The 13,211-nt window shown below is 40.7% G+C and overlaps 1 protein-coding gene across 1 annotated transcript; it reads left to right on the top strand.

Annotated features, from left to right (window-relative positions):
• Positions 1-9,709: 9,709 nt before the first annotated feature.
• On the top strand, positions 9,710-10,473 carry LOC139654904 (beta-1,3-N-acetylglucosaminyltransferase manic fringe-like; the record flags this gene model as incomplete). The annotated part of the gene is made up of 1 exon (XM_071532137.1): positions 9,710-10,473. A coding segment is annotated over exon 1 (390 nt), but the record flags the coding sequence as incomplete, so codon positions are not given.
• Positions 10,474-13,211: the final 2,738 nt, after the last annotated feature.

Raw genomic sequence — 13,211 nt, 5'->3', positions numbered from 1 at the left:
TGTCGGATTTGGTTGAAGGCTAGATAACACTCCAAATTGAGTTTGGGCATAAATATTGTGATTGCGATATTAATATAATGCATTTTCTTTACTTACCAAGCAAGTCAATGTCAGATTTGACAAATTCTTCAGCAGCCACGTGTTTATGAAGCCATTTTGTTCCACATTTGAAAATAGTGATTTGCAGATGCTAATTCATTTTTCTTAGTCGAATCATTTATTTTCATGTCCAAATTATTATAATATAGGAAAATACATTAATACATAAAAGCTAGTGTGTGTTTTGGGGAAGGATAGCAAGTTGCCCACAGCACTACTTTTCACCTGCAAGACAGCGCTGAGGGATCAAACAGCCTTTGGGTCCCACAGAGACCAGTTACTACCGGGAATGAGGTAAACACAACTCTGACGTCACCATCCCGGTCCTACCGTAAGTGTTACACTGTGTGCGCAACAGGTGTTTGGCAACCAGTCACCAACCCTCTCAGTCCCATCCAGTCCCACAGAAAACAAACCGACCATTATGATACAGAAATAATGCGGATTTCGGGATCTTGTAGTAGATGGAAGGAGAATGACAGATTAGTTACATTAAGAATACATTTAAATTATCTCAATATGAGTGTGTGAAAGTAGCTAAAAAAAAAAAATGACAATGACAAAGCAACCAGGCAAGGTGGAACAGCCTGTGGTTATTTCCATGGGCCTATAGGCTATATGAATCTAGAGAGAGAGAAAGAGTACAAAGAGAAAGATAAAATTTTGTAGAAATGTTTTGAATGGCCACTTGAAAACACCGTCATGCAGGACATAATTTGGCTAATTTGTATTGATAAATGATTTTTAACAAAGATCTCCCAAAGTCCGGACACACTGAGCCACAAATGAGCCGTCCAAATTCAGCAGCTCTGTGACAGGAACACTGAAATAATTATTCTGAGCTAAGATACAAATTTAAATATTTAAAATGTTTGTATTGTTTAATTACTAATCTTTATTGTAATCATTTAATCAACTACTGTTTTTATAGCACAATTAGTAGCCTAATCATACTGTATTGATATATTTATTGCAATGTATTGTAAATTGACTTGGAGATATGGGTTTATTGTTTGGCAGGCATGCTAATAAAGCATCTTTGAATTTGAGTCTTTGACAGAGAGACTAACCTGACCAACACAGAAAGATACACAGATATAGATAGATAGATAGATAGATAGATAGATAGATAGATAGATAGATAGATAGATAGATAGATAGAATCAGAGACAGAGACAGGCAGAGAGGAGAGAAAAAGATAGAAAGTCAGACAGAAAAACAGAGAGAGAGAGAGAGAGAGAGAGAGAGAGAGAGAGAGAGAGAGAGAGAGAGAGAGAGAGAGCAACTATAGGCATCCAGTCTTAATGATTAATGATTCTTCCTAAGATCGATTTTTTTTTACTGAGGTGCTAAAAACTGAAATATCTAGACGGAGCACTGACTGAAGACTTAAGTGCCTCAGCTTGTTTTACCCATGCCTCCTTTCCATCAACATCCAAGCCAGGTTTCTACAGAGATGTTCACACCAGATAGTAAGAGAAAGTTACATGTAGTGGAGGGAAAAAAACACCTAAACAGTCTGCCCACATTTTTATTTGCAGAATCACGTTTACCCATCTTTTTAGGCTGATATGAATCTTTGTGGCAGAAGTTCACGGTATACATCACAATAATATCAAACATATTTAAGTTACATGAGGATATGGATTTTGAAGATAACATAATACATTTTCTTCATGATCATTAACTTCATGATGATCATTAACCCTCATCCTACCGACTGGGGTACCCGCAGACCCCAGAGGTATACTTTTTGTCATATCTCACAGGTGCTTTATTCTATCATTCCAATTTTTCATGACTTTGTCAATCAATTTGTTCCTAATGACTTCATATCATTATTTTCTGTTTCTGTTTTAATTAGTGCTTTTTAAAAAATACCAATGTATTAGGGCCCTGGGGGACCCCAGTCAAAAGCACCCAATTCCGCCTATGCCGTTTTAATAGATGGAAAAATAGATGGAACTATTTATTGAGTTCATGTTTTGCCATGGGTCCTAATTTAAAGTATCACACGCTATCAGGGGGGGTAGGGGCACTCTGTCAGTCATTTTGAAGGAGACAGACACAGATGCAGCAGACACAGATTTCCTCATGTGCTCTGTGACCCTAAATACTGCTCTTCCTAAGGTAAGATGATGTTCAGTCAGAAATACAATACATCATTTAATTAACTGTAACTTTCCTAAAATAATAATAATCAGGTTTTTTTCAGATGACATTAATTACAAAACTAATAATGTTTTGAGAAGAAATAAGTTAACATTTTGCTATGATGGTTGTTTCTTACAGTAGTTTATTCTTGGGGCCCCCAGGGACCCCAGTCGGTAGTCCTTGTATGTTAAATATGTTGGTAGGATGAGGGTTAAGTCTTTTTATTTCCCACTGCATCATTGCTTACATCAGATCCTGTGAACTGGTAAAATGAATGCATGAAGCCTCCGGTAAACAACACAACCTGCACAGAAACTGACTAGAACATAATCTCATTCAGAACTGATCAGTGTCACATCGCTCTACTGTGCTCATATTCAAACACAGTGCAGCACCGCCACCTAGCAGCAAAACACTGTAAATCCTCCAAGAGCTCTGGAGGAGGAAGACAGCATTTAGGTGTGGAGTTGAACTGAGTTCACATGATTCAAGTCAAATACATTTTTCATATCTCCAGGGTTAAAATCATAGCTTACTTCTCCATGACTTGAACTCATCACACTTCATCTGAAGCCAGATCACATTTAATTAGTTAAAACCAACATTTCAAATGGGAGACTCTGTTACTGCTCTGTTTTTTCATTTCATTGCAGATGCATTGCTTTGCCATGCATTGGATTTATTCTGTTAATGCCTTAAATATGAATGTGTAAACTAAAACAAATGGTTTGTCCTATTTTTGTCAAGCCCTATGAGGTTTTGACTGTGGCACTTCATCAGTGAATCAAAGCTGCAATTTTGTGATACTATTAGTAAAGTTGCAAATTGCAAAGTTGCAAATGTGTGACACTATTATCAATAACCACACCTGATGAGTTTCAGCTCAGTGTTTTAGAGCCATGGGGTCCTTGTGTAGAACTCTGCACACACTTTGCAGCAGGATAAATGCATTATGGGAAAAGTGCGATCCACTCAGTAGGCCTGGCTGCTGGAAAGGATGAATCAATGAAAATGCTGACAAATTCTGATTTAAGTGTTCAAATACAAGTCTCATGCCTTGGGATCTGATTTTGTACCTGATATCCATGAGGTCCAGATTGGAATTTAAAAAATGCGACTCCATGCAGATTTTTGCTGTTCTCACTGATTAGAAAACATCAGATCTGAGTCACATGAGAGGGGAAAAAAATCAGAATTTGGACACATACAGCTGCAGTGTGAACGTGTGTGTGTGTGTGTGTGTGTGTGTGTGTGTGGTCTCCTTTACCTATATGCTCTGTGTGTTACAAATTCACACACATAAACACCTTTCATGGTTTACATGAATTTTGTTGCTCTGCTAAGTAAGAACACTTAATTTTCTTTCTTTTTTTTGACTTTATGATAAGTCATAATTTATCTGCACAACACTTTATACTATTATACATCTTTTTATTTCAAACGAAAAGTGTACAATAACCAGCAGCAATGAATAAACATACAAACATAACTGTACACTGAGTATCCTCATGTCCGCCCCCCCCCCCCCCCCCCCCCCCCCCCCCCCACACACACACACACACACACACACACACACACACACACAGGCTGTGTATAACAGAGACAAAACAAAATGACACACAACAAAAAATGTGAAAAACATAGTGACAGAGTTGGTGTACACACATAAAGACTTAAACTGAACTGAACTGGCCCACTGGACTGATGATACATTCTTTAATGTTCTTAACTGGTGAGTGTGTGTTACATGTGTTGTGTGTTACATGTTGTCCTCTGTTGTGTCTGATGTGTCCCGTTGTTCTGCGCTGGCCTCGTAAACTGAATTTTCCCCGGGACAGTAAACGGGACGGGATCGTAAACCGGTACAGAGTGAGAGAGAGTCATTCAGCAGGAGACTGAAGGTTAAGAGGGGGATTTTCAGGTACTTAAGCTTTGCTCTGACCAAAGCCATATCACACACACACACACGCACGCGCGCACACACACACACACACACACACACACACACACACACACACACAGCGGTCACTTTACCTGCCTGTGGAGTTAAGTGGTTCTCTCCATGGGGTTTAGTTTGCCGGTGGGACTCAGGCTTTGTGCTCTGTATGGGGAAAGTTATACCAGGTCTTATATGTCTTAAATACACCTACTACTACAAAATGATTGATAGCAAGTTTAAAAATAAAAAAAATAGTACTTTTAAAAGGACAGTCATAACACTTGTACACACCAGATCCTCTATATTCATGGATACATTGTGTTTTGGATTTGTTTTTTTAAGTTTTAAGTGTAGTTTGGCTTATTCGACAAAATATTAAGACACGTTAAAAACCTTTGTAGCCCCTGGTCTCATGACTTCCTCACTTGTGTATCAGTGATGTTTCTCCAATCCCAGCACTTGAGTGCCGTCCAAGTCTGTGTCTGACTGGGAGCTGAGAGCAGGCAGACAGACAAAGACCTGAAAGGGGGTCTGGTCCCTCGACTCCCCTGGCCCTTTGTTCAAAGTGGGGTTGCGATGTACTCGCTGTTTTAAAAAGGGTCTTTTCAGCTGGGCCGTAAGGCGATCCTGGGCCTTTCCTGGCCAGGGTGTGCCCCGGGCGTCTCTGGTTTACCTGGGGGACCGCGAGGGGCGGGGCGGGGTGGGGAGGCCCGAGCCGGGCCGGGTCGGGCCGGGCCGGGGAGCGGTGGAGGGAGGGGAGGAGGAGAAAGAAGAAGAAGAAGGAAGGCAGCTGGTCAGTGGGAGAGAGAGAGAGAGAGAGAGAGAGGGAGAGAGAGAGAGAGGAGGGGAGGGATGGAGGGATGGATGTAAGGCGAGAACGCTGAGAAAGGACAAATAAACAAAGGTGGCGATGAGGGTCTGAGGTGAATTAATTGTATCAAGCTCTTTCTCTCTCTGGTGTCAGTCTCCAGAGACAGCAGCAGAGGGAACAGGAGACAGGAGGTACAGTACGGGACGACTGTAGACCAGAACTCAGACCTCAGAGCTCGGAGAGTCAGCAATGTGTGTAGTTCATGCTTCCTGTCCCAGAAAAGTTGCTCGGTCCAGTACATGAAAGGAAAAATGTACTTAAAACAGCTGTTGGTGATGTACTTGGCATTTCTGGGCCCATTTTGTTGTTTTTGCTGGTGTATTTTTCTTATGCACACAAATGACTGGCCAAACATAAACGTTGTGACATCACATCCATATATTTCCAATGCAGCTACAGTGGAGTTTGATAGCAGAAAAGTTTTCAGCGATCTAAAACATCAGCGGTAAACGTCAGGTTTTGGTGTCAGTCCCTCAGAATCAAAGAGCGAGGGCTTCTTTCTATAGCCGCCATTTTGCACCGAGAGACGTTCAACCATCATACAGGGAGAAATCCATCGTAGAAGAGGAGAGAGACCAATTCCGGCAGTGGAGAAACTGGCATTCAAACACGAAGTAAATTACAACACTTCATCACAAAATAATTCCTGGAAGAGCATCTCAGGGTGGATTCTTTTCTTTTAAAGGAATTTTGCAGACGAGATGAAACTTTAATGATCCCTGCAGGGAAATGAGGTGATCCATTACGGCATTATTACAGCGCTCCAATCAACGTTATTACACACAGTATAATTAGAAATGTGTCTCTTTGCATTTCCCTCTGAGACACACACACACACACACACACACACACACATTCCACCACAGCAGCTGCAGCACAGGGGAAGGAAATAGGGGTTTGGTGTCTTGCTTAAGAGCACTTGGGCAGGAGATGGAGCTGTTAACCTGCGGAGGGGATCGAACCTGTGACCTGCTGGGTGTGGGATAGTTGGGATGGGACTTTTACATATTCTAGAGACACCCCTAGGACCCTCTTGGGGGGCCTCTGGGGGTCCCCGAACCTCACTTTGAGAACCATTGTTGCAGGTTGTGTTTGCAGAGAGCGTAATCCTGAGTGGTCAGGTTAGTTAGATCTAGTTAGGCTCATTCTTAGGCTCATTCTCTGTAAAGTCCTCTGAGACATGCTTGTGATAAAGGGCTGTATAAATAAACAAACTTGACAAACAAACGTGCCATATGTGGAAGAGAGAGAGAGAGAGAGAGAGAGAGAGAGAGAGGTAACATGGGCATGGCTGGCTGGTCTAATCACATACCATGTGGCAGTATACATTATCCTGAGCTGAGTGGCTGGCAGTGTTTCCACAGGTCCATTCACTCATCAACGCTCAATAGATTCATGCAGTGATGCTCTGTTGTTGCATCTTAACCCTCATCCTACCTCTGGGGTACCTGCAGACCCCAGAGCTATACTTTTTGTCATAATATCTCACAGGTGCTTTATTCTATCATTCCAATTTTTCATGACTTTCTCAATCAATTTGTTCCTAATGACTTCATATCATTGTTTTCTGTTTCTGTTTTAATTAGTGCTTTTCAAAAAATACCAATGTGTTGGGGTCCTGGGGGACCCCAGTCAAAAGCACCCAATTCCGCATATGCAGTTTTTAATAGAACTATTTAATGGAACTATTTATTGAGTTCATGTTTGCCATGGGTCCTAATTTAAAGTATCACACACTATCAGGGGGTAGGGGCACTCTGTCAGTCATTTTGAAGGAGACAGACACAGATGCAGCACACACAGATTTCCTCATGTGCTCTGTGACCCTAAATACTGCTCTTCCTAAGGGAAGATGATGTTCAAAGTCAGAAATACAATACATCATTTAATTAACTGTAACTTTCCTAAAATAATAATAATCTGTCTTTTTTTCAGATGACATTAATTACATAACTAATCATGTTTTGAGAAGAAATAAGTTAACATTTTGCGATGATGGTTGTTTCTTACAGTAGTTTATTCTTGGGGTCCCCAGGGACCCCAGTCGGTAGTCCTTGTATGTTAAATATGTTGGTAGGATGAGGGTTAAGAGGCTTTTATTTGTTTTAGACAGAAGGACAGCACAGAGAGAGCTACAGACCGCAACTACAGACAGAGAGACAGCTAAAAATGATATTAAAAGGAAAAAAAACACTCACACCTCACTCACCTTCATTGTTAGATATCATCAGTCTGTGATGTTCAGTCCATTCCAGGAGTTATTTTGTGGCTCCTGGAATAGACTCCTGCCTCGTCTACTTCTATTTCAGTTAGTGATATGTTTCCCAGAATGCCTCATGGCAACCCCCAAAGAAGGGGTGAGAACTTGTTTCTTTCAATCAAAGATGTGTGTATGGGCAAATAAATATCACTAGCCAGTCAATTAGTTCTTGAGCATTCGGGCTTGTCTACAATCGCGGTCGCGCCCCTTTACTCAAAACCCAGCCTGTCTCCCTGCTGCATTGCATTCTGGTCTCTCTCCTGCTCCAGTGGGTGGAGAAATTGGTCTCTCTCCTCTTCTACGATGGATTTCTCCCTGTGTGATTGTTGAACGTCTCTTGGTGCAAAATGGCGGCTCTAGAAAGAAGCCCTCGCTCTTTGATTCTGAGGGACTGACACCAAAACCTGACGTTTACCTGCTGAGGTTTTACATCCTGAAACATTTTCTCATATCAAACTCCATTGTAGCTGCTGGAAGTGACATCACATGATCTTTGTTTGGACAGTTATCCACAGGAATAGGAAACATTCAGGACCATAGAGGCCCAGAAAAGCAAGGTACACCGCCAATAGCTGTTTTTTATTGCTTTATTTATTTATTTATTTATTTATTTATTTTTCCCTTTAAAGTGATACTTCATTCATCTCCATGAGGACATTCTCCAGTTCTCCAGTTGAAGGACGGTCTCCCTGCTCACTATGCTAACCTGCTCTCTGCACACAGACAACTACAGACAGACTGATATATGAATCTAATCTTTTTTTGCCTTTTCCTCGGTCGGATTGATCGCCCATCGTGTCGACTCCTGGAGGGAAAGCTGCTCTGATTTAACAGCCCGGGGTTTTGTTTACCGTCTGCACATGTACGCACATCAATTCGCTTCCCTGGGAATGAGGCAAAATTTGCACAAATGCAATGCAATGTTTTTGTTGTTTTATTTTCACTTCCCAAATTATTCTCATGACCCTGCACTTCACATTAGTGTCAGAGCGGTGTGTCGAAACCCTGGAGCGCCACTTCGCCTTTAGTGCACCGCACACAAGGCCCGGCCTGTTCCAGACACACTCATCATATTAATATTTCAAGCGTTTCCTTTCAAAATGAGATGCCCACTGTTCAGAAACAATTGACGCCTTCTCTTTTGAAATGTTTACTGGCATGAAGCACACTGCCAGTAAGGCTACCATTAAAGTCATGAGTCATCTGAGGACTTTTGCTTTCAAAATAGTATTTGAGGATATGATGATCTGTGCTTTTGAAATACAAACAGATGAATTTCAGGAGGCATTGTTTTGCAGAACAGAATAAGAGGAAACTTTAATGATGCCCGTGGGGAAAATGGATAGGCCTGTACCTGTGTTATGGAATGAAAGCCTTTAGTTTTAAAGTTTTACCGCAGTTTTGCATCTTTAGTAAATAAAAGTCAAGCTCTGTGTGAAGGTCGAGTAGCGAAACAGTCACTCTGAAGCGCTGCAGAGGAAGGAAAAGGCGGAGTGTGTTGCTGTGGTCTGCTGTTTCTGGCTGAGTGAACACATGACACCAGGCTCAGTGCTGTGATGAGTTGTCTGCTGTATGGTTTGTGATTGTGGATTATAATGTGTGTATTTTTGCCAGCCCTTTAGCCTATATATATATATATATATATATATATGTATATATAGGTGGCATCTTGCATTGGCCTAGAGAGCTTTGAATATAAGCTTTGGAAAGGAATTTTATTTTCATTTAACCTTTTCCTTCTTAAATATACTCTTTACTTTAACTTTGGTACGTTGTATTTCTCAAAAATCGCATGTTTGTCAATGAAGTTTCATCTTGGAAAATTTTAACCGAAAGACCATTACAAAGAAATGGTTCAAAATCAAAGCTGCCATGTTTGATGATTTTATTAATATAAGTAATTCATATGATCTTTGTTATGGAAAGACTGACCTTTGCTATTAGAGCTTATAATAGGAAAACTTAATAATTATTTGGCCAAAATAGACTGAGTATCAACTCAACCCTATAACCCTATAAGACAGGATTTTATGTAGAATAGAAAGACAGTCTTGTAAATGAATCTGTCAATATATTTGACAAGTCTTGTTAATTATATAAATTATACTGACAGATTGTAAATTTGGAAAGACTCCCATGTTCTATTGGAGACTAGTTTCCTTTAATAAACTGTCTGTGGAAAGCAGGGTAAATAATATCTTGGTGAGTGTTTTTTTGTCATATATTGTGTAATGCATGTATTTCCCTGCTGTTCTCTAATAAAAACAAAATAATGACAGGAAGTCGGTTTCTTTCTCGCTATAAGGGTTTTATTTTGAAAGTTGTGACAGGAAGTCCCATTGTATAACTCTGTCCAGCTTGACACTGGTGACAGGTAGCGGGGGCAGAGTGTGACTGTGACAATGTCAAATACTGCCAGCGGCTTTTAGAGACAAACTCAGAGGAAAACAGCCTGTCTTTATTTACAGACAGCGACTCAACTGGCTGTTTGACATGGGCCAAATCCCAACTAGTCATTAGTGTTAAAAAAAATTCTACTTAGAAATAGTTTACAGTCATGCAATATATGAATTACTTTATGAGGGACACCGCTGATACAGATCATAAAGGAGGAAGACGAGGAGGTGTTTGGAGAACCGAAATTCGAGCAAAACAAACGGAGAAGTTGAGGATGTTCTTTGACCTGCGGAACTGAGATCCTGGTTTTGAAGCTCTAATGGAATCTAAATAACTTTTCTCTGTATCTTACCTCATCTTACCATGCATAGGGGATGGGTACTCCGGAGGCTCCCGGTCTTGATTTTAACCTTTTTCATCATTCTCTACGTGGACTTTCAGTTGCGCACCAGCGGTCTCCCCAAACTCAATGTGGTTCAGCATCCATCGCCCGGCGCGCTCCAGCAGCCTCCTTCCCCGGCCGGGCACGCGCCAAACCCGGCCGGCAGCCCGCAGATCACCGCCGGGAACGGGCGACACCGGGGCGCAGGCCCGCTCTCGGGGACGAACCGGGTTTCCTCTGAGGGTGGACGGGTCACCCCGCGGAAACTGAAATTACAAGACGTCTTCATCGCCGTGAAGACCACCGGGAGATTCCACAAGACGCGTCTCGCGCTCCTGTTGGAGACGTGGATCTCCAGGACCAAGGCGCACGTGAGTGTCCGCTCCGTTAACGTTGATGCGGAAACCTCATATAGCCTAGTAGGCTACATTTTGACATTTAGCATTTAGCAGAGTGCAACAGTAGAATAAGCTTCAATTCCGAGTAGATCACCGAAATTAGAAGCAACCAAAAATCTGGATTGCAAAAGTTCAAAAGTCATAGTGGCCTGATAATATTCCTCTGACCAGAAAATGTAGCGTAGTGTAGTAAAATATAATCCCATATCTGAAAGCGAGTGACATGTTAAGTTACATAGATGTTCATATATTTTGATATAAGCAGACATATATAAGGGTTACAGGCAGAAATGGCCAATTATTACATCATGTCATTTCCATATATAGGGTATTATATTTCTATATGGGATAGATTGAGCTCATTTAAAGCCACCATTTAATGTATTTATGTCTCATAAGGCATACAGGCCTAATGATGAAATGGAAACATTCACTTCCTTCCTGCTGTGAGGCTGCAAGTGCTGATCTGATCGTTTTGATTGACTTGACTGATTTTGACTTGACTGGTTGAGTGAGTCACAGACTGGATGAGTAGTTGGTTTGTTTATTGGTGGACTGATCACTGCTTTATTATCCCCTAATAGGGACAATCACAGTGACAAAAGTATAGTGGGAAAACATACAGATGGAGACTTTAGAAATGTGGAAAAAATGTGTAAATTACAACTTGATGTCTTCATGGTCTGTGTCTGTTCCACCTGTTCTCTCACTGACATCAGTAACACCATAGTGTCTTGGATAACAGGAATGTAGTTTGTTAGAGGGATTTCACTCTCTGACCAAAGAGAAAAGTTAGAAATTCCTTTGTCATCACCATTTGAGGAGGTGGAAGTTTGGTTTAAGGTCCAGTGAGGTTGAGGTTTGCAATCAGCTGTTTTGGTGAAAGCTGAGACGAGTTCTGAGGAGTCTGAGCCTGTTAGAGAGCCTTGCCTTTGGGATTTCTGATATTCTGTCATAATATCAGACCCACACTATACTGTATGAAGAGCTTCACTTCAAAATGTTATATCGAACACTGGATACAACTGACTTCCTCTCTTACAAGATGATGGCTGGTGTGAAAGTATCAAAATAAGGCCTTTGCTTACAAATTTCCGGTTCCGAGTTCCCGTTTTGAGGATAGAATCATCTTTGTTTTTGTATTATTGATTGCTGAATTTCAGGTAACAGTACCCGCTTTTCTTTCCTTTCCTCTTTCTTTTTCAATGCAATTTGAATTCAGTTCAAATGTGCTTTATTGGCATGAAATACAAAAAGAACTTATTGACAAAGCAAAAACAACAAATAACCAGATTCAGGTATCTTTTCACTCTCTTTTCACTCACTCTCTCAGTCTTTCTATCTGTTTCTCTGTTTATCTTTCTCTATGCCTGTCTGGCTGCTCTCTCTCTCTCTTTCTCTCTCTCTCTCTCTCACACACACACACACACACACACGCTGGCATGTTAGTTGCCCTCTCAGCGAGGCCTTGCCAGCTCCAGTCATATCTATGAGTGGCTTGTCAAAACAGATTCCCAGCATGCTGCTAACAAGGCAACTCTCTCCCAAGAACATCTGTTCATCTCTGCATTCTGCATCGCTAGTCTGCAGTGGTTTGATTTGTCAGAGTTGGCCGGTAAAACTAGAATTAATTTCATCTTCAAGCGCAATAAATGTAAATAAATCTGTCTTAGTGGCATCGGTCCAGAGAAACACCAACAACTTACAGGGTTTGACAGAACATGCTGGTACACACACTAAAGATACAGTGCTATTATCTTTTATCGACTTTCAATAGACTCATATCGTAATGAAACAATGATATTCAGTTATCATGATACACATTTCTGTTGTTTAAATCAGTGTTTTCGGCTCATAACTCCTTAAAACGAAGCAATGCCTACTAGGCTGCATATACAGAGTGATGAACAGTTCACCCAAAAAATAATTTTCCCTTTTCAGGTCGTTTCATCTGATTATCAGAAGATTCAGAGAGGCCGAAAACTATTCAGTAAAGCAAAAAATTATGTGTAATTTCAGAAAAATTACACATAATAATAAATTTGTATGGTAGAAATATGTTTTTTTCCAATCCCATGAATCATCTCGCGACCCCTCCAAAATTATTTTGCGACCCCGTGGGGGGTCTCGACCCTCAGTTTGAGAACCACTGGTCTAAATGAATAATCAAAAGCAAATACTAATTAAAATCTCTCACAAAAATGAGATCTGAACCAAATTGAGGAATATTATTTGAAAATTTGCACGATCATACTTTATATTACCATCCAGTTCAATGCGATGAACATCGATTTGATTAATTTAACATGTGATTTTTCATGTTTGCAGATATAGTTGTATATCAATATCGAATATCAATATACAACGATATACTACATACAATATACTACGATGATATACTACAATATAATCAATATCGACAGTAGACTCAACACACAATATCACAGACCTGGGTCAAATAGCGTTTGTGGGTGTTTGTTTTGCCCTGCTCAGGGTACCAGAAGGGTGGGGGTTACCACATCATAACATTTAGGTAATGACAGGTAAGCTGTCAGCCACAGAAAAGTATAGTAGATTGCCTTTCAAATACTTTCCTGTAATCTTAACTATCTGACACTCATTGCCTTTTTTTTGTCAAACCCCACCCACCTGGCACCAAAGTAGATGCAAACACACAATGAAAAGCATTTAAAAATACTATTTGACCAGAT

The sequence above is a fragment of the Centroberyx affinis genome, unplaced genomic scaffold, assembly GCF_046629955.1.
Source record: "Centroberyx affinis isolate AG114_WGS23_722 - 3 ecotype Tasmania unplaced genomic scaffold, CSIRO-AGI_Caff_v1 ptg002165l_1, whole genome shotgun sequence".
In the NCBI taxonomy this organism is placed as follows: Eukaryota; Metazoa; Chordata; class Actinopteri; order Beryciformes; family Berycidae; genus Centroberyx; species Centroberyx affinis.
The sequence above is the reverse complement of the archived record's forward strand: the minus strand, read 5'-3'. Positions and strand labels throughout refer to the sequence as shown.